The sequence below is a fragment of the Elephas maximus genome, chromosome 10 (genome assembly GCF_024166365.1).
Source record: "Elephas maximus indicus isolate mEleMax1 chromosome 10, mEleMax1 primary haplotype, whole genome shotgun sequence".
NCBI classification, from domain to species: domain Eukaryota; kingdom Metazoa; phylum Chordata; class Mammalia; order Proboscidea; family Elephantidae; genus Elephas; species Elephas maximus.
Window position 1 is genome coordinate 5,343,245 of NC_064828.1, and position 26,547 is coordinate 5,369,791.

Sequence of the window (26,547 nt, forward strand, 5' to 3'; positions counted from 1 at the left end):
TTGCAGTCTTGCCTGCCAATCTTGGGATTCATAGATATTCACAGCCTATGAACAAGAGCCCTGCTTTCCGATCTGCCAATCTTGGGTTTGCCTGCTCCTGTGGGTATGTGAATCGGGAGAAACCCCTATCCTAATCCATGGACATGGGACTTCCAGTCTCTACAATCGCATGAACGATTTCTTTGATATAAACCTCTCTCTCTCTATATATATATATTTGTATACTTTACTGGTTTTGCTTCTCTGGAGAACCCAGCCTAAGACAGTGGTTCAGGTTCGTTTCTCCTTATTGCATTCTCCTCCAGCCCTTTCCATTCCCTACAACCTTTCTAAGGCTTGGTACATTCTGAAGCCAGGATAGCAGAATGAGACAGACACCCTAGTAGCATAATAATATACAGAAGCCATTCTTGCAGGATGTTAATCTTGACAGTGTGAAAGATCTTACCAGCCAATATCAAATCCACTGCCATCAAGTGGATTCCAATTTAGAGTGACCCTATAAGACAGGGTAGAACTGCCCCATAGGGTTTCCAAGGCTATAAATCTTTATGCAAGCAGACTGCCACATTTTTTCCCATGGAGCGGCTGGTGTGTGGGTTTGAACCACAGACCTCTTGGAGGGGCTAAGGGTAGAGGTGTTAAGAATGTTGTTGTTGGGTGTTGTCAAATCGATTTCAAAGCAATTCCATGTGACAGAGTAGAACTGTCCCATAGGGTTTTCTAGGCTATAATCTTTACAGAAGCAGATCACCAGATCTCTTTCCCACAGAGCAGCTGGGTTCAAACTGCCAACCTTTCAGTTAGCAAAGAAGTGTTTCAGTATTGCATCACCAGAGCTCCTTGATGTTAGGAATAGAGTGAATAAAGCCATCCCAGGCTCTCCACTGCTTTGTGTATTTGCATGAGTTGGAATAGCTCACTCAAATTCTAAGAGCCACTTGTACTGTCTTCCGGATAGTACTGAAGTGTGGTAAGATATTAAGGTCTTTTGATGTTGGAATGTACAATGCACCCATAAGTTCTATGGTACACATGTGATCATTCTCGAAGATTCTGATCCAATAGACCTGGAGTAGTGCCCAGGCATCGGTACATTTTTAAATATCTACAGGCCATCTTGATACACAGTCAAGTCTCAGAATAACTTTATTATGATTATTTTATTTTATTTTTAATAACTTGTCCAGTTTCTTATCATGCTTCCCTCCAACCACAACCCCACCCAAGATCCTTCCTAACTTTGTGGGAAGAGACACTCCTTCTCCAAGTCAGACTTATCTTTGCTCCAGGGTGCTCAGTTTGGCAAGCAGATCACAGGCTAGATTTCAGTGCCTAATTGCTTCCTTGGCTAATTTCCTTGCATTGGGCACAAAGGAGGAAAAAGAACATTGGCTTTGGAGATGGATAGACCTGTAGTTTAGTCCCAACTCCCACTTTCCAGTTTTCTTCTGAGTGTATTAGTTTTCTAGGGCTACTGTAACCAAGTACCACAGGTTGAGTCGCTTATAAGAACAGAAATGTATTGTCTCACAGTTCTGGAGGCTAGGAGTTTGAAAACAGTGTGTTAACCCTGTTGATTCCTTCTGAGAGCTCTGAGAGCTCTGGCTGTCTCTTAGCTTCTGGTGACAGCCAGCAATCCTTGGCATTCCTTGGCTGGTGGACCACTCCAAATCTCTGCCTCCATCTTCACATGGCTGTCTTCCCTCTGTGTGTCTCTCTGTCTTTTCCTGCTTTTTATAAGGACACCTCTGAGACTGCATTAGTATCCGCCCTACTCCAGTATGACCTTATGTTAACTTGACTGATAACATCTTCAAAGACCCTATTTCCTAACAAGATCACATTCACAGTACTGGGGGTTAGCATTTCAATGTATCTTTTGGGGGGATACAATCAATTCATAACACTGACTTTGGATAAATTACTTAATCTCTTTGAACCTCAGTTTGATTATATGCCAAAGAGAGGTAAACATGCTACCAAAATGACCGAATTCGGTCATACTAATAAATTGGCCAAATCACTTCTTAGGCCTCATTTGACTATCAGCAGTGTTTAACCCTTGGGAGCATTCCTGTCTTTTTGAACCACTTCCTCTACTTAGCTTTTAGGATAGCAATCTTTCTTTGTTCCTTTCCTGACTCACCATTCTTTCTGAGATTCTTTTAGAAAATTATTTTTATTTTCCCAACTTGTAATCACTGGAGTGCCCAGGACTCCGTCCTCAGAACTCTTCTTTTATCATTTACCCTAACTCCCTAGGTGATCTCATCCAGGCTTATGACTTTAATACCGTTTTTATGCTGATGGCCATCAACTGCTTCTATACCTAAGGATTTCACGTTGCTTTTTTTGTAACTGGCCATACCTAAAAAAAAAAATTTTATACCTAGCTGCCATTTATTGAGAACCTATCCACTATGCACTGTACTGAGTTTGTCACCTATGTTATTTTGACAGTCTTCACAACAACCCTATGGGAGATCACACTGTTGCTATTACTATTATTTTACAAATTAAAAAAAAAAAAGGTTTAAGTGGATTTTAAGTTTTTTTTTTTTAATTTGCCCAAAGTTATTTAACGACAGAGAAGTAGCGTGAGGTTTTAGGCTTACATTTGTTTGACACCAGTGCCCATATTCTTTAAACTCTGCATTTCGAAAAAGAAATCTAACCAAAGGTCCAAGTACATCTGTCTTTTTGAGCCTCCTGTAATTTATTTATATGGCAGCATGTGACATTCTTGGCCTTGTTCATGTTGGGCAGAATTGTTTACTCACTGGAAATTCCATCTTCTATTGTAATTTTATATTTATACATTTCACTAGCCAAATTATACCACATATACTCACGTACAATTTTTTTGCCTTTGCTGTCATATGTAAGTGTGGTCATATGAATCACTCTCATGTATCCAATTATAACACTGCTAAATAGGAAAAAATGACCACCAATGGTAAAGTTAGCCTAGTCAATATGGTTAGTCTTTATAAAACCATAAACAAAATCAGGAAGAAAAATTTTTCAAGCATTTTGCTGATACCCCTTATATAATCCAGGAATTGGACCAACAAAAAAACTACACGCATCCAACCTAAGAAATTTGTTAAAATCCTATTAGCCATGGATTTGCCTCCAAACAGGTTTTTCTCCTATGATAAAGCCCAACTATGCCTATATTCTTGAAGATTTCTTTTTTGTTCTTAACTTTGGAGACGTAGTATTGATTTGATTTATGCCTATATTCTTGAAGATTTCTTTGATTTGATTTTCTCCTGTTTCTACAGACAATAGTGATCAACAAATTTGTTGATCTTGTCCATCAGAAAGCAGTCAGATGCACTGTCCTTCTGTGAAGGACATATACCAAACAAATGCTGGTTTGGAAAGCTAATTACAATGACTCAACCTTGTGCGTCGTGGTGACTATGCCAAGGTTACACTTCATGAAGTACGTATTTCTGTACCAAGTCATTGCCAAGTTACAAATTTGACTACAGCCATCTACTTGGTCATTATGAAAACAGCCTTAATTTCCACGTCCACCATGAGATGCTTCACTCTAAACAATTCAAAGCACATAGGATCAGATCGGTTCAGTTATAAATGAACTCGCTCCTCCTTTTCCTCTTTGTCTGGCTTCCTCATAAGGAAACAACATTATTGAGCACTTACTAGGGGCCAGACATTATGCTAAGCCCCTTACATATATCAAATCACTTACTTCCCACCCTGTGAAGTAAATTATGAACTTATTTTCTAAATCATAATTGTATTATTTTCATATGAAAAGTACACACTATTAAATTTGAAGCTTTTGGTGAACTTCATTCTAGATATCTTTAGACATGCATATGCTTACAAATATAACTTAGAGTGGTAAAAATAATTCTTACCCAAATGGAATTACACTCTACATGCTAATTTTAATATAAAAAATATAGTACGTATTTAAATTTAATTTTCATTTTTTCCATTGACTTCACTAGAGAAAAGGAAAAAAGGAATTATTAAATTTAAGGTAAATTTTTCCTTACCACAAGCTCTATCATTGCCTCCAAAGCCCCTTTAAAGTTAAGAAAGAAAAAAAATGAAAAGCACTGAAAATTTGGATCTTTATAATTTTAACAAGGTTTAACATTGCATTGATCCCATGTTATGAAAGAAGGGAAAATTAGCAAATTTAAATTTTATCTCAACTTTCCTTATCCCCAGTTCCTGATTTTTGTTATATTCTTTTTATATTTTATAGATGTGTAACCGTTATATTTTTTCTGTAACCATATTTTCACAATTGTTTAATATTAATTCTGTACTTAAACCTATTTAGTACTTACCACAGGTTTTTTTTTTTTTTTTTTTCCAACCACCATTTCTCTAAGTTTTTTCATTTCATTCACTCCTTGATTGATTTGGTTTCATTTTCAAGACCTTTTTCCCCCCCATAAACAAATTATGGGTCTCGTAGTCCCTGAGTTTCTGCATGTTTGAGAATGCGTGTTGCTTTTATATTTGAAAAATAACTTACCTGGGCACAAAATTCATCGGTCATGCTTCTCTTCAGTTTTGTAGGGATGGTTTCATTATATGTTGGTACCAAGAGTTGCTGTGGACAAGACTGAGGACAGCCCAATTTCCCCCTTTTATGTCTTTTATTTTCCTGCTTGGATGCCTAAATTATTTCTTTATCCTTAAAGTTCAGTAACTCCACCAGAATTTGTCATGGTAATCTTTTTGTATTAATTTTTTCTGGCACAAGACATCATGTTTGTTGTCATTGTTTTTTCCTGCTTGCAGATTCCAATTTTTATTTTACAAACATTTCTTCTAGTACTCTTTTGAATATTTTTATTGTTTCTAGATTTTTTTTTCCTATTCTCTAGGCACACAAAGTATTCTGTATAATTTACATATCTATGATGTCTACTTGTGCTCACACAGAACCTGTACATAGACCAAGAGGCAGTCATTCAAAAAGAACAAGGGTATATTGCATGGTTTAAAAATTAGGAAAGGTATGTGTCAGGGTTGTATCCTTTCACTATACTTATTCAATCTGCATACTGAGCAAATAATCCAAGAAGCTGGACTATATGAAGAAGAAAGCATCAGGATTGGAGGAATACTCATTAACAATCTGTAATATGCACATGACACAACCTTGCTTGCTGAAAGGAAGAGGCCTTGAAGCCCTTACTGATGAAGATCAAAGACTACAACCTTCAGTATGGATTACACCTCAACGTAAAGAAAACAAAAATCCTCACAACTGGACCAATGAGCAACATCATGATAAATGGAGAAAAGATTGAAGTTGTCAAGGATTTCATTTTACTTGGATCCACAATCAACAGCCATGGAAGCAACAGTCAAGACATCAAATTCATCAGGAAAATCTTCTGCAAAAGACCTCTTTAAAGTGTTGAAAAGCAAACATGTCACTTTGAGGACTAAGGTGTGCTTGACCCAAGATCGTGTTTTCAGTCAGCTCATATGCATGCAAAAGTTGGAGAATGAATAAGGAAGACTCAAGGAGAATTGATGCCTTTGAATTATGGTGTTGGCAAAGAATATTGAATATACATACCATGCGCTGCCTGAAGAACGAACAAGTCTGTCTTGGAAGAAGTATAGCCAGAGTGCTCCTTGGAAGCGTGGATAGCAAGATTTCATCTCATGTACTTTGGACACATTATCAGGAGGGACCAGTCTCTGGAGAAGGACATCATGCTTGTTAAGGTAGCAGGTCAGCACAAAAGAGGAGATGGATTGACACAGTGGCTGTAACAATGGGCTCAAACAGAGCAGCAACTGTGAGGATGGTGTAGGACCAGGCAGTGTTTTGTTCTGTTGTACATAGGATCTCTATGAGTCGGAACTCAATAGCACCTGTCTTAGTCATCTAGTGCTGCAATAACAGAAATACCACAAGCAGATGGCTTTAATAAACCAAAGTTTATTCTCTCATAGTCTAGTAGGCTAGAAGTCCGAATTCAGGGCATCAGCTCCAGGGGAATTCCTCCTCTTTCTGTCAGTTCTGGGGGAAGGTCCTTGTCGTCAATCTTCCCCTGCTCTAGGAGCTTCTCAGCCAGTGCAGGAATCCCATGTCCACAGCATGCGAGTTCCTGGCTGTACGTTCTTGGTGGTATGAGGTCCCCATGTCTCTCTACTCAATTCTGTCTTTTATGTCACAAAAGAGATTGGGTTAAGACACAGTCAAATCCTGTTGATTGAGTCCTGCCTCATTAACATAATTGCCACTAATCCTGTCTCATTAACATCATAGACATAGGATTTAGAACACATATGAAAATCACATCAGATAACAAAATGGTGGACAATCACATAATACTGGGAATCATGGCCTAGCCAAATCAATACACATATTTATGGGGTACACAATTCAATCCATGATAGCACCTAAGAACAACAACATCATGTGTGTAAGTGGCCCTGATAGCAGAGTGGTTAAGTGCTCGGCTGCCAACCAAAAGGTCAGCAGTTCAATCCCACCAGCCACTTCACAGGAGAAAGATATGGCAGTCTGCTTCTGTGAAGGTTACAGCCTTGGAAACCCAATGGCACAGTTCTACTCCGTCCTACTATGGGTCAGAATGGACTTGACAGCTATGGGTTTTTTAGTTATCAGGTTATAGTTTTTTGATGTCTTTATTATATTTCATTTTTTTTGTATACATTCCTACAGTCTGCCTTTTATATCCTAGGCTTCATTTTAAACTGTACTTATTCTATTTTTATTATTTCATTATGATTTTCCCCTATGTACGTATATTTTTACTTTTCTCTTTCAGCTTGCTCTACCAATTTGCCTGTCTTTCTCCATTGTTTCATAATCTCTTCTTTTTATCTTTTATTAAGTTTTTTTAATTTTAAATTTCTTTGAAATTACAACTATTTGTTTGAATTGTTTATAGTTTTCTTTAGTTTATTTTCCCATTGTGTGCCTTCCTTTTCTCTTTTACCTATCTATTGATTGACTGATAGATCGATCATCTCTCTCTCCGGTCTGTGTTATATGCTGATTCTTTTCTGATTATGACATATTTTTGATTAGGGCCATGGAAGAGATGGAAGATGAACTTGGTCTTCAATTCAGTTTGGTCTGCTGAAACTCCTCTCCAGATCTGATTTTCCCTTTGCTCGTTGGGAATAGTTCACTTCAGCTTTCAGCATCAAGAGGCTGAAGTGGGTATTGGAAATGCTTCGCCTCCTTTCTTTGCCCTTCCCTACCTCCTAATCTCCCTTCCTTAGAAAGAGAGACTGTAGAAGAAAAGAATTGGAACATCAGCATGATTTCTCCTTCAGCTCTGCCTCTGTGCTACCTTGTTGTGCCATGGGACCATCACCCATTTCTCTCGGGGCTGGCATATGCCTGTGGATTAATTGCTTTAATCGAAGAAACACTGGGTAGACCCTTAGGACTTCATTGCTCACTTTTAGGGAAATTTGTGCCCTGGTAGAAGTCTGAGGGCAAAGATATTTGGCTGTCAATGCCCTCTGTTACTGCAGCTCACACTTAAAAACATTTGGAAAATATGCTCATCATTATTTGCAATTTGGGTTTGTCATGGCACTGAGGTACAAAAGCAAGAGTGAGTAAAACATGTGGGGACATAGCATTATTCAAGGCAGTGACACAAATCTTCATTTGTATGTACACATAGTTTAAAACATGCCAGTTTTGCTTAAGAGAATCCTTGAAGCAGTAGAAATTATTAATTTATTCATTCTCATGTCTTGGGTATTTATTTGTGAGAAATGGTGAGTACTTACAAAGCAATCGTTTTATTGTAATTCTTTGTATTGAAGTACAATGGCTATCTTGAAGTACAATGGCTATCTTGAAGAAAAGCCCAGGTGTGATAATTTGAGTTGCAAACTGAACTAACCACTTTTTAATAAAATAATGACAAACTGCCATTATTCCGACTTGGATATATGCCAGCATTTTCTTAAAAAAAAAAAAAAAAATGAAGTAAGCCTGTCACATCAAGGAAAACAACTGATAGTATTTGTTGACACAAATAAAATTCAATCTTTCCAGAGAATATTAGAACTTTTGAAATCTTGTATCTGCCACTATGAATTTGACAGTGTTTCAATACTTAAAGACTTTTTTGATGAGATTTGTGTTGTTATTAATAAATGTGATTTTTTGATATTGCATAATAAATTGTGTCAACTCTTGGAAGATTTGTATAACTCAGTAAACCAATATTTTCCAAATGACCCATCATGCACATTAGTTCCGTAGAACTGCCGTAACAAAGGATCACTTTGCTCATGGCTTCCATCCATCACCTTCAAAGCCAGCAATGGCAGCTAGGGGCCCTCTCACACTTCAAATCTCTCCTCCTTCTTCCCTCTCATCTCTCTGACCCTTCTTCCATTGTCACATTCTCTCTTTCTCTCTGACCACAACTGGAGAAGTTCTGCTTTTAGGACTCATGTGATTAGATTGGGCCCACCCTTATAAGCCATAATAATCTCCCTGTGTCAAGGTCCTTAGCCTTAGTCATGTCTACAAAGTCTCTTTTTTCATGTAAGGTAACATATTCACAGGTAACCTACCACACCAGGGGATAATTTTCAGCAAGGAAGTGGCATAATGACAGTGGTATTGAGGGGGAAAAAAAAAATCTAGTATGGAACTGATCTGGTGCCAAGTTTGGGGCAGAAGCATGCCTCTGTAAAAAAAACAGCTTCCATGTGTTTTCAGTGCATTGCAGATGCTGCGTTCATGGGGACATCTGCTGATATTCTGGCAACCAGATCACTTTCTCATTGCCTGTCCTGCCCACATTTGTCATTCAGGTTACCAAGGGGACAAACATTCATAGCCTCTAGAAGCAGTTTCTTCTCTTCTTATCTCTGAAATGTTCCATGAAAAGAAAGGACATAGAATTTCCATACTAGATCTGAGAAGCTAACATTTCAACAGGGCAGAAAGTTTTCTCCTCTTAGAAACTGGAATCTCAGGGGTTATCTTTCACATGAAATGTTTCATTAAATAGCATGGTTGGGTTACCAGCAGTACTCTGGAGAGAAAAAAGAAAAAAGTTTAAGTGCTTTTGAGTAATAATTTATCAGGAAGGTTAAATTATGGAAGAATGCTTGAATTAGACAAAAGAACTCCACAAGATAAATGTGGCTCAAATATTTTATAACATAAGCTTCCTTTTGAAAGTAATTTAAAATGTTTGTCTGTCTTCCCATCACATTTATGTGTGATATGTTGAGTAATTAAGTAAGGAGGACAGAAAGGGAATCCTTGTGGTATAAACTCCAGGAACAACTGTAGACTCATCCAAAGGTCACTTATAAATCAGAACAAGCCCAAATTCATAAGCTAGTCTCAAACAGAGTCAAGTATCCTATAAAAATGAGAAAAGATGACAAAAGCCATTTTTTCCACCCCCTCAAAATATTTATAAAAACCAGACTGCTGTTTCTTCAGTCAGGCAAATCACTTAGCCAGGGCATTCTTAACTATTGCTGGTGAATACTACAGCATAAGAATGATTGCTGGCATTCATTTCTCTTGGGTCTGTGCAGCTCACTGATTTCTCAGGCAAAATGTGTCATAAAGTCTGGATTGTTCTTAAGCAGAATCTAACATTTTCTGTCTTCTCTGCAAGAGTTTCTTCTCCTAAGGAAGCTGTCTTCCCAGAACCGACCCTAAATGACCATGGACACTTCGCTAGAGCTCCTTACTCTCCTTTGCCTACTCCATTAACCTTTCTGTAAACTGCATCTCCTCCCTTTGGACACAAAGTGTTGTCTAGTGAATTATAGACAGATGTAACCTGCTGGACTATTGTGAGAAGGACAGGTTCCCATCCAGGCAATGTAACATTTGTAGCCTACTACACACTTCACCCCACCATGGTTTTATGACTCATAATTTGGGTGTTGTTGTTAGGTGCTGTCGAGTCAATTTCAACTCATAATGACTCCATGTGACAGGGTAGAATGGCCCCATAGGGGTTTGTAGGCTGTAATCTTTGCAGGAGATCACCTCTTTCTCCTGTGGAGCTGCTGGATGGGTTCGAACTGCCAGCTTTTCAGTTAGCAGGTAAGTGTTTAACTGTTGTGCTACCAAGGCTCCTTATAATTTGGGTAGTTTTGTGACTATGTAAGAGGTGAGGTGGGTAGTGATCCCCAAGAATGGGAGGCCAGAGGAAATGCTTTTTTAAATTTGGGGACCTTGAGTATCTACCTGAGAGAATGCATGCTACAGAAAGGGGGTGTGAGGAGGATGGAGAGAGTTTCTAAAAGGGAAAGTTAAGGGTGCTAAAAGAAAACGGTGTCTACTTCACAGGCTTCCTTCTGCTCTGGACTGTCATTGGTGTGCGTTTTTTAATGCCCATCAAGTGCACTGAGAAGGCAGTTATATACTCTTGAGTAGTGTCAGCATGTGTCCAAATAGTTCGTGCCCCACTGTGAGAACCACTTCCACAAGTACTTGAGAATTTCATTTGCATCCATGAGAGCTCAGGAAGGAGAAACAACTTGGGTCCTGGGAGATGTGAGTTTGTGGTATACCACATCCAGATCAGCCAAGGGAAACTTCCAGTTATGATCCCACCCAACACTGGAAATCCAGAAGTGACAGAGTAGTGCCTCAGGCCTTAACCTTGCTATAAATTGTACACTGGATTTGTTCAACAGAGCCATCCTTTCCCATTGTTTCAAACAGACACTTATGGCTCTGCCTGTCTCCCTTCTTAATGCCAATATATTTTGAATCTTCGTGTATTCTCTTAGATGACTTACAATGTCATTTTTATATTTTTTAGGGTTACATTGTGGGCATTATCAAAGTATTTAATGTGGATGTGTGCTTTGGAGAGAATAATACTGAACGAAGAATAGAGAAACTTGGATTCTAGCCTGTTTTAGCTAAGATAATGCTATCTGCTGTAATAAGCAATCTCCAAATCTGTACAGGCTTAAATCCAAGAGAAGTTTATTGCTCACTCAGGAGAAGTTCAAAATGGATATTCTTTATTTGTGTTCTGCTCTTTTCCAAGTGGTGACTCAGGGATTGAGGATCCTGCCATCTTGTGGTTGTTCTATCTTTAGGCTGTATCAAGCTGGGAGAAAAGGAAAAGATATGAAAGATTGTGCAGTTTTTAAAGTGAGTTTTTATAGCCACACCTGAAAGGAAAACATATCACTTTGGCTCACCATTCCCTTGGCTAGACCTCAGTCACTTGTCCTCACCTAACTGTGTGAGAGGCTGAGAAATATAATCTAACGCTATAAAAAAAACAACAACAACAAAAAAAAACGCCATACCAAGGAAGAAAAAGAAATGGGTTGGGTGGCCAGCTAGCCAGACTTTGACATGTCATCTTAGTTCTGTCTCTATTTATTTTATATCCCTCTCAGATTATTATTTTCTATATCAAGGACATTTCTTCCCCATTTTACAGCCCCCAGAATATTTCAGAATATTTAGTAAGTGCCTTACATAAAAAAAAAATTTTTTTTTTACATATAGTACATGCACACTACCTACATGTTTGTCTGATAGACAATAAATGAATAAATTGTGTTGAATATTTGCAACGTTGTCCTTCTTATGGTTTAGGGCACTGGGTGTTATTCCAGAGGACTAAGAATTATTTTCCCTCAAGAATTCACAAAATATATATCCCAGAATCATCTTGACTGTGGAAGAAACTAATACTAATGTTACAGCAATGTCAAGGCAGTTCAAGAGGAGCAACCACTGTCAAAAGCTGAAGATGGGAAGAAAGTCTGATGAAAGAATTAGTAACAAAAACAACTGTTCTAGATGGCTCAGAAAGGACTCTGGACCAGGCTTGAAGCTCTACCAACAAAGGAGGACATGGTGGTCATGGTAGGACAGACCCATGGGAGTGCAAGAACCTGTAGAAGAACTTGCAGCAGATAACATGGAAACAGTTAAACAATAATAGGTCTTAGTATGAGAGGTATCGCCCTCCATGAACTGCAGGTGATGCTGGGGACATTGTGGGCCACTGGGCTGGAATCACATTGCCATCTACACTTAGTAACTGTCTTCTATGGGTAGCTCGTAGCCAGCATGCTTATCAGGGAACAGTAATTTGGGAGTCAAGAGACCAGGGTGATATTCCCAGGTTCATGACTAACTAACTAGGTGACTTTGAGCAAGCCAATCTACTTCTCTAGGTCCCATTTTCATCATCTTTATAAGGAAGAGTTAAATAAATGGCGAGCAGTCATGGCCACGCCTCACCCCAGTATCCATGGCAAACACTGATAATCAATCATTACCCTTTTTGCTGAGCCTATATATGATCTCAGGATACTTATCAACATCCCATCCTGGCATTCCATACCAATCAAGTATTATTGGCATATGGGATGAAACCTACCTGCCCCCTGAAACAGATAACCTCCAGACTTCTTTCTAGCTCTAACATTCTTTTATCCTCTGATTTTAAATAAAAGTACATTATGCTGTTTTCAATATATATATTTCAGTCAGAACTTACAATAAAGTGTGAGCCTCTGATGTTATCTAGTCTGAACCAAGTGTTACATAAAAAGAGAAATTCCACAGAAATTCTTGTGTAAGAGTCATTGCTTAAGTGGAGGCAGGGGAAAATGTTGGTACTGTTTTAGAAAACCTTCCATTATACTCTATTTCAGCTGATGGTTAAAACTTTTTCTACTGTGATTTTTTTTGACTCTTCTTAATGTTTCTACTTTCCTTAGCTCTTCTCTCTTCTTTGCCTTTGAATACAGAGTAAACATTTGATTCCATAAGTTGGGGAGATGCTGAAAAGCATTGCTAAAATAGTGGGATAAACTACTAAGAAAAAAAAAAAAATTTGCTGTCTAATTGATTCTGACTCATAGAGATCCCATGTGTGTGAGAATAAAACTGTGCACCATAGGGTTTCAGTGGCTGATTTTTTGGAAGTAGACCACCAGGCTTTCTTCCGAGGTGCCTCCGAGTGGACTTGAACCACCAAACTTTTTGATTAGCAATCAAGTACATTAACTCTTTGCACACGCAATGTAAGGCAAAACACAAGACATATAACCCAGTATATGAGGAATTAGATTAATAATGGATATATTACTGAATGTTTACTGAATGAATGCATGAACTGGGTTCTAATCTAGTATGAATGTTGACTCACTGTACGGTCTTAATCCATCGTCTCACTCTTCTTTACTTATTATTTGAAAAACAATTATTCAGAGCCCTCTCCAAACACACTGCATAGAAATATTGTGAGAAATCATTCGACTTTCAGAATAAATCTGGAAAAGTACACAGAAGAATTATATGCGAGGTAAAATTACATATGCATTTGTGTAAGGAAATGAATAAGAAAGTGAATCAAGACTTCGGTTCAAGTTGTGATAAAAGGGCACCATAGTTATTTTCAGTCAAGCAAATCATTCACAATTTGTTTTGAAAAAGTTCTTTGTGAATTTTTTGTTTTTGTTACCATGTTTGAGTCTGAAAGTGCACCCATGCACAAAAGCCTCTGGAGAGTTAGACAAAACAGATATCTGAAATGAGCCACGACTCAAACTGAATTACGGTTGGCTGCATACTTGGGATTGCAATGAGGAAAAGGTTTACCTTTCTCCCCACCTGAAGTTGCAAAGTGAAATCCTCGAGATCTTATAGAGAGAAGATGCTTCTAACGCGTGTTCTGTTTGCTTTTGAGTCTCGCTCAAAATATTTTTGTTGTTCAGATGGAAAAACGAAGAATGAAGGAAACAGGAAAAGTCAAGGAATTAATTTTGTGCAGAAGGAAAATCTAGCTGTGGTGTATCTCAGCTACATGTTATATAAAAAATAAAAAGTTTCGGGGCGGGGGGAGGGAGATCCAGCTTATTCAAAACCTTAATTTGAGGGTGAAACAAAGAGTGATAAAGAATGGTGACCCTGAAGGTGCTCCTTTAGGAAGACAGCTCTTTCTCTGTTCCTCAAAGATGTTTGATTGAAAGACTACAAAAACTTCCTCAAGAACCACTTCTAAGGTTGGAGAACCCACCTTCTTCTGCTTATTTCAATCTCTCTGTCAATGGGAATTTAATTAAAAAAAAAATGTAGTTCTGGATATACAATAATAAAAATGTTCAAAAAATTCTTTGGGCATATATGAGTTTGGCTGGTTTTGTCTTGCTTTAGGATAAAGAAAATCCTGAAAATTCTAAAGACCTTTCCTTCAACTAATAGATTCGGGTGATTAGCACTCCTTATGTCCATCAGAACTGAATTGTAATATGTAAGGCAACAATTTCTAGCATCATCAGCACTGCCTGGGAGCTTGTTAGGAATGCAGAGTCTTGGGCCTCATGCTAGACCTAATGAATAAGAATCTGAATTTTAACAAGATCCCCAGCTTATTCACATGCATATTAGTGATTGAGAAGTTCTACAAAAATTAGCTGCCATATATAGACCACATGTCTGTCAAGGGTTCAGTTCACCACTGATTTGGGGGCAGGGGTTGAATTCCAGCGGTCACCACACCATTAGAAGTTTGACTCTGGCAGAGGTCTTAAAGCAGAACGTGAGAGCCTTATCCTTTCTCTTCATTGAGTCATCACTCGGGGTGTGAGCTGCTTTATAGTGCAGGTCAATGAAATGAACATATTTTTCCATCATCAATGGGGGTGCATGCCTGTCTTTTACTAGAGCAGTGGTTCCCAAGCAGGGGCAATTTTGTCTTCTTCACCCCCACAGGAGACATTTGGCAATGTCTGGAGTCATTTTTGGTTGTCACAATGTACAGGATGGCCCCTGGAAGTAAAGGATTATCTTGACCAAAATTTCAGTAGTGCCAAGGTTGAGAATCCCTGTGTTAGAACTGCATGTCTTGTTTACTCAAACCTGTCTATCTTAGGCTGGGTTCTCTAGAGAAGCAAAACCAGTAAAGCTTATAAATACATATATATAGAGAGAGAGAGAGAGAAAGATTTATATCAAGAAAATGACTCACGTGCTTATAGAGGTTGGAAAGTTCCAAGTCCATGGGTTAGGCTTCTCCTGATGCACGTAGCCACAGGGGCTGGTGAACCCAAGATCAGCAGGTCAGAGAGCAGGGCTCTTGTTCACAGGCTGCGAAGATCAATGAATTCCAAAGATCGGCAGGCAAGACCACAGGTAAGCTGCTAGTTCAAGTCCCAAGAACAGGAGATCAGATGAACAGGAGCCAGCTGCAGAACCCAGAAAAAGCAAAGGCCCACAAGCCTTGCCAGAATACCACTTATATTCAATGCAGGCCACACGCCCAAGGAAACTCCCTTCCAAGTGATTGGCTACTCACAGCAAATCCCATCATTGAGGTGATCACATAATATCCAATCTCATCATGGAAGTGATCGCACCATCACAGGACTATCAAATTGCTGAGGCTCATGGCCTGGCCAAGTTGACACACAACCTTAACCTTTACACAGTTCTTCCAACACCACCCCCCTGGTCATAGTATTTTCAAAGGCAGGAGGAGTAGGAGAGTCTGGGAAGAGGGAGCTGGCAGTTTGTAACAGTTGGGGAGCCTCCCACCTTGGAAGGTGTGTGGGGCCTGTCTGCCTAGTGGGCCGTAGGGCCAAAGGTGGGAATGAGGGTCTTAGGCTTGGTTGACTCTGCTATTTGGCAGCACATGTGTGCCCTGTGGCAGTAGCATGTTCCCCAGGTCTGGTCATGCTTGAACTGGGAAGACATACATGTTGGTTGCTTGCAGTTTCTTTGGGAAGCAGAGTCTAGCTTTTACTGGCTGGTTCAACTACAATTTGCCTTTGTGAATGAGGTTGGTATCCATTGTTTATTCAGAGAGGGGTAAACCATTCATCCACCCTCATTCTTTCCTTCCAGATGGCAAGCACCTCTCTGGGCTTTAGTTTCCTTGACTATAACACAAGGGCTTGTATGTTTGGTAGTTTTACTTTCTTAAGAAGTGTACTGCCATCACCAATACCCATTGCCATAATTTCCAACCTCTTAAACAGATAATGGTGATGGCTGCACACAACATAATTGATATAATTTGTTTCACTGAATTGTACAAGTGAAAAATGTGGAATTTGCAAATGTTGTGTTATCTATACTTTTTATAACAATTAAAAAAAAAAGAGTTTCAGGGGACATCTAGGTCAACTGGCATAACATAGTTCATAAAGAAAACGTTCTACATCCTACTTTGGTGAGTAGTGTCTGGGGTCTTAACAGCTTTCGTGTGGCAATCTAAGATACATCTATTGGTCCCAGGACATTCAGAGCAAAGGGGAATGAAGAAAACCAAAGACATTAGAAAATATTAGTTCAAAGGACTAATGGACCACATGAGCCACACCCTCCACTAGCCTGAGGCCAGAAGAACTAGATGATGCCTGGCTATCACCACCAACTGCTCTGACAGGGATGACAATAGACAGTCCCAGACAGAGCGGTAGAAAAATGTAGAACAAAATCCAAATTCACAAAACAAGAGCAGACTTACTGGTCTGATGGTAACTGAAGGAACCCTGGAGATTATGGCCCCAGACACCCTGCTAAGTCAGAACTGAAGCCATTCCCGAAGTCCACCTTTTAGCCAAAGATTTGACAGGCCTATAAAACAAACAATAATACCAGTGAGGAACATGCTTCTTAGTTCAATCAAATACACAAGACCAAATGGGCAACACCTACTTGAAAGCAAAGACGAGAAGGCAGGAAGGGACAGGAAAACTGGATGAATAGACACTGAGAACCCAGGGTTGAAAGGGAAAGGGGGTAAGTGCTGACACATTGCAGGGATTGCAACCAACATCACAAAACAATTTTTGTATAAAAATTTTGAACGAAAAACTAATTTACACAGTAAACTTTCACCTAAAACACAATAATGTTTGTTTTTTTAAATTTTTTAATGAATCTTAAAGGGTGCCATGGACCAAAAGTTAGAAGGTTTTTTATTATTATTAAATTTGAAAGTGAGAGACAAAAGGAATTAGAAAGAATAAAGAAACTTAGTGTGAAGAAATGCAGGGAGAGAGATAAGAGACAAAACAAGACAAAGAGAACTTAAAACTCATACTTAAGAAGACATTACCTAATAAATCATTAAACAGGAACCAAAAGAGAGACAACATAACTCAGTTTATAAATTAAAGTTAATTGAACCACTTTTCAAAACTGAAAAAAAAAAAGAAATATAGTGTCTTTGTCAAGTGAAACATAGGAAACAGCTGAAAGCCAGAGCTCTTCTAGTTAAAGTAGGGGAAAAGGGTGCAATGTAAAGACCACTGCAGGGGATGAGCCCTAAGATCCCTCTGGCCCAGGCATCATCTGATAGTGTGATGGCTCACCAGACAGGCTGACAGGGATATGGTTTGGAAGGATGCATGCAAGTTTAAGCACATTACCATTTTCATAGGGACCTTACAAGTGCAGCAGTGCTGGTAGGAAGAGGACCCCGTAAAAGAAAGTAAGCCCTCAGCTGCGTAGGGCCTCCAAGGCACACATCAAGAACAGACACGGTCTTCTCTCTTCTAGCTCTTCCTCCACTAAGTTTGCAGCTGTTAGTGCCAGTCAGACCTGCTCTCTGGTGCTCCAACGACTGCTCTACTCTGAGTTCCAGCTAGAAAAGCTGATCTGAGGAAGTCCCATTCTCATTACATAAACGGTTCCAGGAAAGTCTGTCTCCTTAGAGGGGCTGCTTTCAACTTAATGTGGCATCCAATAGAAACTCCCATCCCACCCATACTCCCACCCAATACTTAGGTTCATAATTTGCTTATATATTGCATGCCCCCTCCTACTCCCACCAGTCCTCACAGTCAGCATTATAAACGCCAACAACAGAAACAAATCTCTCTCCAGACCTTATAGCTTGGGCCGTGACCAGGGCCTTGTATGAGAGCTTTTCTACCTGTGCTTCTATAAATTGTCTCAGACAGCTTCTGGTAATAAGCAGAGATTGATAAATGTACAGGGTTTTGAACAAGAAGTGATATTATCTGATGTTATATTTTAAAAAGACTGTCTGGAGAGAGCAGACAGTGGGAGGGAGGGGTGATGTAGAGCACAAGTAGGCAGGTATTGTTATGATTAGAGCACAGGAATCAGGAGGCTTAGTTAGGTATCCACTGAGGTGCTGAGAATTCATAGAATCATGGATAAATTTTAGAAGTAGAATTTGATGATTTGGCTGTAGGTGTGTGTGGGGGGGGGTGCAGGCAAGGATGACTCCAAAGTTTGTGAAGTGGGCAGGGTGTTTTGTTGCCTTCCTAGTACCATTTATGTGCACTTCCCCCACCCATCCTCTTTTAATCTTAAGGTCTTTCACACTTACTTGTCCAAGTACCTCAATGTGATCTCTCAGGCGGGGCCAAGATAGGGGAGTAGTCAGATGCTTCCTGTGGTCCCTCTTACAATAAAGACCTGAAAAAAAAAACAAGAGAACCGAATATATATGACAATCTAGGAGCCCTGAACATCAAAGACAAAGTTGAGGAGTCAGACTGAACACCGGGGGGGGGGGAAAGACAGTTCAGAAGCAGCCAGGATTTGCCAGACCTAACTGGGCTGGCACCCTGCAGGCTGGATGGGCTGGTGCACGCAGGCTGAGGCAAGCAGTAGCGCTCAAGACACATTTTCCATATCAGGAAAAACCAAGTTGTGGAGAGGCTCTTCAAGTCTCCAGAAAAAGGGAGAAGGGGTGCTGAATCAGAAAAAGTTAAGTACGAGCATCTAACCTACCTCACCAGATTAAAAAAAAATCCCCCCTCTAGGAAGTACCTTTCTCCCATTTACCTGCCCCCTCCCCACTCTACCATGAATTATACATACAGCAAAACTGTCTCTCAAATATGATGGCAAAATTAGGGCATTTCCAGATAAACAGAATTTAAGGGAATATGTAAAAACCAAACGAAAATTACAAGAAATACTAAAGGCAGTCCTCCAGTTAGAAAATCAATAATGTCAGATAACATCCCAAGACTAGAACACAGGATAGAACAATCAGGTATCAGCCCATATAGGGAAGTCACAAAAATAAATCAAAGTTAAAACAGGGAAACAGAGACACCCATATGTAAAAGATGACAACATTAAAACAAAAAAGAGGAGATAAATAATGTTGTCATAGAACTTTCAATATGGAGAGGACATCAAGACGTTACCAAGAAATAAAAGATTGGTCTAAACTTAGAAAAATAGGGGTAAATATTAAGGTAATCACAAATGAAACTAACAATCCTACACAGGAAAATAAAAAACAAGAAGAACATAGAGATCCAGCAAATACAAAATCAACAAACAATGTAAAAGATGAAAAGAAAATACCTAAAGAAAAACAACTCAGCACAAAAAATTAAGTGGAACAAAGAAACTGTCAACAACACACACACAAAATACATCAAAATGGCAGCACTAAACTTATACCTATCAATAATTACACTGTAATTAAATGGGCTAAATGCCCCAGTAAAGAGTGAGACAGCATCAGACTGGATTTAAAAAAAAAAAAGATCCCGCTATATGCTGCCTACAAGAGACACACCTTAGACTCAAAGACACAAACAAACTAAAACTCAAAGACAGAAAAAAAATACATCAAGCGAACAACAACCAAAAAAGAGCAGGAGTGGCAATATTAATCTCTGACAAAATAGACTTTAAAGCAAAATCCACCACAAAGGCTAAGGAAGGACATTATGTAATGATTAAAGGGTCAATACACCAGGAAGACATAACCATAATAAATATTTACGCACCCAACAACAGGACTCCAAAATACATAAAACAAACAGCATTGAAAAGAGAAATAGACAGTTCTATAATAATAGTAGGAGACTTCACTTTTGGTGAAGGACAGAACAATCAGAAGGAGCTCAATAAAGACATGGAAGATCTAAAAGCAACAATCAACCAACTTGATCTCATAGACATATACAGAACACTCCACCCAAGAGCAGCCAAGTATACTTTTTTTCCCAACACACATGGAACATTCTCTAGAATATGCCACATATTAGGCCACAAAGCAAGCCTTAACAGAATTCAAAACATTGAAATATTACAAAGCATCTTTTCCGACCATAAATCTATAAAAATAAAAACAATAACAGAAAAAGCAAGGAAAATAAATCAAATATGTAGAAACTGAACAACACCTTGCTCAAAAACTACTGGGTTATAGAAGAAATCAAGGACTGAATAAAGAAAGTCACAGAATCAAATGAAAATGAAAACACTTCCTACCAGAACCTTAGGGACACAGCAAAAGTAGCACTCAGAGGTCAATTTATAGCACTAAATGCACACACCCAAAAAGAAGAAAGGGCCAAAGTCAAAACATTAACCCTACAACTCAAACAAATAGAAAGAAAACAGCAAAAGGAGCCCTTGGGCACCAAAAGAAAGGAAATAATAAAGATTAGAGCAGAAATAAATGAAATAAAGAATAGAAAAACAATTGAAAGAGTCAACAAGAGCAAAAGCTGGTTCTTTGAAAAGATCAACAAAATCGATAAGCCATTGGCCAAACTGACAAAAAACAGGAAAGGAAGCAAATAACTCAAATAGGAAGTGAGACAGGTAATATTACAACAGACTCAACCAAAATTAAAAGAATCATAACAGAATACTACGAAAATATGTAGTCCAATAAACTGAAAAACCTGGAGGAAATGGACAAATTTCTAGAAACATACTGTCTACCTAAACTAACACAGAGGCAGAACAACTAAATAAACCTATAACAAAAGAAGAGATTGAAGAGGTAGTTTAAAAAACTCCCAACAGAAAAAAATTTTGGCTACGACAAATCCAATCAGCATCTAATCTCTAAAATCTACAAGATACCGGAAAGCCTCAACAACAAGAAGACAAATAAATAACCCAATTAAAAAATGGGCAAAGGATTTGACTAGGCACTTCATCAAAGAAGACAGTCAGGCGGCTACCAGATACATCAGGAAATGCTCATGATCATTAAACCCATTAGCCATTAAAAAAAACCAAACCAAACCTAGTGCCGTCGAGTCGATTCTGACTCATAGCGACCCTATAAGACAGAGTAGAACTGCACCGTAGAGCTTCCAAGGAGCGCCTGGCCGATTCGAACTGCTGACGTTTTGGTCAGCAGCCGTAGGACTTAACCACTACGCCACCAGGGTTTCCCATTAGCCATTAGAAAAATTCAAATCAAAACTACAATGGGATACCATCTCACCCCAACAAAGCTGGCATTAATCCAAAAAACACATAATAATAAATGTTGGAGAGGTTGTGGAGAGACTGGGACACTTATACACTGCTGGTAGGAATGTAAAATGGTACAACCACTTTGGAAATCGATTTGGTGCTTCCCTAAAAAACTGGAAATAGAAGTACCATACGATCCAGCAATCCCACTCCTTGGAATATATCCTAGAGAAATAAGAGCCGTCACACAAATAGATATATGAACACCCATATTCTTTGCAGCACTGTTCACGATAGCAAAAAGATGGGAAAAAAACCTAGGTGCCCATCAATGGATGAATGCATAAACAAATTATGGTATATTCACAATGGAATACTACACAACGATAAAGAACAACAGTGAATCTGCGAAACACCTCATAACATGGATGAATCTGGGAGGCATTATGCTGAGTGAATTTAGTCAGTAGCAAAAGGACAAATATTGAATGAGACCACTATTATAAGAACTCAGCAAAAGGTTTAAACACAGAAGAAAACATTATTCGATGGTTATGAGGGTGGGGAGGGAGAGGGGAATTCACTAACTAGATGAACCAAAAAAAAAAAACAAACCAAATCCACTGCCATAGAGTTGATGAACTCAGAGCTACCCTATAGGAAATGATAGAACTGACCCATAGGGTTTCCAAGGAGTGCCTGGTGGATTCGAGCTGCCGACCTTTTGGTAACAACTATGCCACCAAGGTTTCCAGTGACTAGATAGTAGACAAGAATTACTTTAGTTAGGTGAAGCAAAGGACAACTCACAATATAGGGAAAGTCAGCACAACTGGACTAAGCCAAAAGCTAAGAAGTTTCCTGAACACAACCAAACACTTGGAGGGACAGAGTAGTAGGGGCTGGGGTCTGGGGACCATGGTTTTGGGGGATATTTAGGTCAATTGGCATAACAAAGTTCATTAAGAAAACGTTCTGTATCCCACTTTGTTGAGCACCATCTGGGGTCTTAAAAGCTTTCGAGCGGCCATCTAAGATACATCAATTGGTCCCAACCCACCTAGAGCAAAGGAGAATGGAGAAAACCAAAGATACAAGGAAAATATCAGCCCAAAAGACAAAAACCAAAAACAAACAAACAAAAAAACGACCAAACCTGTTACCACCAAGTTGATTCCCGCTCATAGTGACCATATGGGACAGAGTAGAACTGCCCCACAGGGTTTCCAGGGAGAACCTGGTGGATTCGAACTGCCCACCTTTTGGTTAGCAGCTGAACTCTTAACCACTGCACCACCAGGGTTTCCACATAAACCAGAGACTCCAACAGCCTGGGACCAGAAAAACTAGATGGTGCTGGGCTACTATTAATGACCGCCCTGACAGGAAACACAACGAGAGTCCCTAGTGGAGTAGGAAAAAAGCGGGGTGTAAAACCCAAATTCACATAAAAAGAGCAGATTTATTGATCTGACCGAGACTGGAGAAACCCCAGAAGACATGGCCCCCAGACTATCTGTTAACCCAGAACTAAAACCATTCCCAAAGCCAGCCCTTCAAAGATTAGACTGGACTATAAAACATAAAATAATACTCATGAAGAGTGTACCCCTTAGCTCAAGTAGATACACAAGAGTAAATGGGAAGCTCCTGTCTGGAGGTGGCATGAGAAGGCAGAAAGGGACACGGGAAATCCGGGGTGGAAGGTGGGAGTGTGCTGTCACATTATAGGGATTGCAGCTAGGGTCACATAACAATATGTGTATAAATTTTGTATGAGAAACTAACTTAGCTGTAAACTTTCACCCAAAGCACAATAAAAAAAAGTGACCTCTCTTCCATCCTAGGCCTGCCGTCTTTGATTGTTTTCCATACTGTACTTCTAAATGCCTTTTCACATTCCAAACTTTTCTATACTGTGTCTCAGTCTAGAATTCCCCATATAATGACTGACTAGCTATTTTGCTGAAGTAAGTGGAGACCAAGTTGCTAATCTGAAAACATCACACACACCTATCACCATATTTCCATTTTTTAATGTACCAACTCTGCCTTAACTTACTGTTGTGAGCAATGTAGAAATTTTAGGCAACATGAGAGCCAATGATAAGACATTTAGGGAATGGGGATATTTTCAGTAAAAACTACTTTATTTTTTATCCTCATAGCAACCCAATTGGTAGTGTTGTTATTCTCATATTACAGAGAGAGGAGCTAATTCCCACTTCAGAGCTATCCTTGCCAGTTCACTAACGCTGCACACTGCCTGCTCCAGAGTCTAGAAGTCCTACCTGCCCTTATGGGTATAAGCTCTGGCAAAGTTTTGGTCTTTTGGAACAGTTTGGTAATGACTGGTGGTAAAATGAGGGTAGAAGGTGAAAATGGGGATTTTTGTTTTCTTCCTCACTATACACTTAGAAATCTGATGTCTACCACTTCCTGACAAGAGCTTGGGAACTGTCTTAGTTATCTAGTGCTGCTATAACAGAAACACCACAAGTGGATGGTTTTAACAAACAGAAATTTATTCTCTCACAGTTTAGGCAGCTAGAAGTCTGAATTCAGGGTGCCAGCTCCTGGGGAAGGCTTTCTCTCTTTGGGGACTCTGGTGGAAGGACCTTGTCAACAATCTTCCCCTGGACTAGGAGCTTCTCAGTGCAGGAGCCCCAGATAATGGCTCTTATTTCTTGGTGGTATGAGGTCCCGCTGTCTCTCTGCCAGCTTCTCTATTTTATATCTCAAAAGAGATTGATTTAGGATAAAGCCTAATCTTGTAGATTGAGTCCTGCCTCATTTACATAACTGCCTCTAATCCTGCCTCATGAACATCATAGACATTGGATTTATAACACATAGGAAAATCACATAAGAAATCACATCAGATGACAAAATGGCATACAATCACATAATGCTGGAAATCATGGCCTAGCCAAGTTGATACACATTTTTGGGGGACATAATTCAATCCATAACAGGAACCTACTCATATTTACCTGAACACTTGTAATGTGGCTCTACACATCTGTTTGCAGGGTCAGGGAAAGAACGGACCATTAATGCCTCTGTCCATTTAATAGACCATATCAATTTCACTGCCTAGGCCTACAAATGGAAAATCAGGTCCATGGTTTCCTGCTGCCCATCTAGATCTACAAACTGCCTTTCAGTCATGAACTTATTCTTCCCGATTAGGAACAAAGACACTACTGGAGGTGGGAATGGGGAGACAAGGAGGAAATAGTAATGAATCTTATCAAGGCAATTTGTAATCCCGGGATTATGTCATTCAGTTAGGATATGGTTACATAGGTAAGGACGACAATTTTATTTCTTTTCTTTCCTCAGAAAACCCTTTGTGTCATAGCTATTTTTAATATAATATGAAACTTTATACATTAGTTCACATCAGTAGTCCATTTACAGAAAAATTAGAAAAAAGTACACCACCATAGATTTGCATTAACTTTTTTAGTCATTTGGAAGGTTATCTTATGTATTAGTAAAAGCAACTTTTTAATGTCTGTAAGTTACTGTTGAACTTCAGCAAGAAACAAACAGCTGTATGGGAAAAGTAGCTGTAACTTGATTAAAAAACAAAAACCAAACCTGTTGCCATCGAGTTGATTCCTACTCATAGCGACCCTATAGCACAGAGTAGAACTGCCCCATAGAGTTTCCAAGGAGTGCCTAGTAGATTCTAACCGCCAACCTTTTGGTTAACAGCTGTAGTTCTTAACCACTGCACCACCAGTGTTTCCGTAACTTGATTGGGGCTGTAAACACTCTAAGTTTAAAAAAGTTATAAGTAATACACCGAAAAGTATTACATAAAATTACGAAAGGCAATACATAAAATATCATTGTTTATTTTTTGTTTCCCCAGGGTGCTTTTTAAAAATGGTATATGGGCATTTAATGATCATTGCTAATGAAACATAACAATGACAAAGCAACAGGAAATCACCAGGTGTTAAGAATAACTGGTGTGTTAGGTATCTCTGCGAGTGCAAATGATTTGCTAGCGAACACATTTGTTTGCTAATCAAAAGGTTGATGTTCTGAGTCCACCCAGAGGTGCCTCAGAAGAAAGGCCTGGCAATTTACTTCTGAAAAATCATTCACTGAAAACCCCCGGAGCACAGTTCAGCTCTGACACACAGAGGGTTGCCGTGAGTTGGAACTGACTCCATAGCCACTGGTTTTGGTTTTCTGGCATGTTGGGTGCCTTACAAATGCTATCACACTGACGTATCTGAATGATTAAAACAATGCTCGGAAAAAAAAGTAAAATCCTCTGAATACATTATGTGGTGGAGAGTTTGCAACAGTTAATTTTTAATTTTTTTTCTTTTTGCTCAATTTTGAAATTAGTTTTCGTTTCTGAACATACTTAAAGCTTATGATTGGCACATTGCCCTGAAATTTAGAATTATCATCCAGGCCTTTATTCAAAAAATGTTTATTGGGCACCTACTATGTAATTCTGAGGGATACCGAGATGAATCCGATGCAGATTTAATCCTAAGAAAATTCTAATAAAGTGTAATTTAAATCAAAGCATTTCATGGAGTAAGCTCTTTGATGGAAACTTACGCACTGATTCAAAGTTTTGATGGAAAAACAAAGGGCCAATAATTGCCAAGATTGTTTTGAGAAAAAAAAATGAGCAAAATGAGAGGTCTCTACCTACTAGATAGGTATCATTTTTATTACAGTATGTATTGGTATTTAAAAATAATAATAATAACCAAGCCTGTTGCTGTCAAGTGAATTCCGACTCGCAGTGACCCTATAGGATAGAGTAGGGCAGCCTCATAGGGTTTCCAAGGAGCAATTGAGCTGGTGGATTTGAACTGCCGACCTTTAGGTTAGCAGCCAAGACCAATGGCTCACGATAGGAAGCCCAGAAACAGACATACTTGTCTTAGGCTGGGTTCTCTATAGAAGCAAAACCAGTGAACTGTATAAATATAGAGAGAGATTTACATGAAGGAAATGGCTCACGTAGTTGTAGAGGCTGGAAAGTCCCAAGTCCATGGGTCACACTGGAGGCTTTCTCCTGGCTCACAGTTTGCACAGACCAATGAATTCCAAGAGCAGCAGACAAGATGGCACGTAAGCTACTAGCTCAATTCCCAGGAACCAGAGGTCAGAGGAACAGAAGCCAGCTGCAGGACCCAGAGAGAGCAAAAGCCCCCGAATCTTGCCAGAAAGTCCATCTGTATTGGAAGCAGCCCACACCCTTGAGGAAACTCCCTTTCAACTGATTGACTACTCACAGCAGATCCCATCATGGAGGTAATCACATCATTGTATGACTGCCAAACTACATCGTAATTGCCAAA

The 26,547-nt window shown here is 39.2% G+C and overlaps 1 protein-coding gene across 10 annotated transcripts in view; it reads right to left on the minus strand.

Annotated features, from left to right (window-relative positions):
• DTWD1 (DTW domain containing 1) overlaps positions 1–26,547 on the minus strand; it is a 177,212-nt gene that overhangs the window by 22,315 nt on the left and 128,350 nt on the right. The window contains exons 5-8 of one of the 10 annotated variants that reach the window (XR_007518868.1): positions 18,345–18,433; positions 16,509–16,618; positions 15,009–15,225; positions 4,407–11,120 (exon numbers count right to left, since the gene is read on the minus strand). Coding sequence is in view for 1 of the 10 variants with exons in the window: in XM_049897722.1 (XP_049753679.1) it covers positions 16,598–16,618; positions 18,345–18,433 (110 nt within the window). In the remaining 9 variants the exon portion in view is untranslated. The other 9 variants (XR_007518871.1, XR_007518870.1, XR_007518869.1 and 6 more) reach the window with 9 other exon arrangements.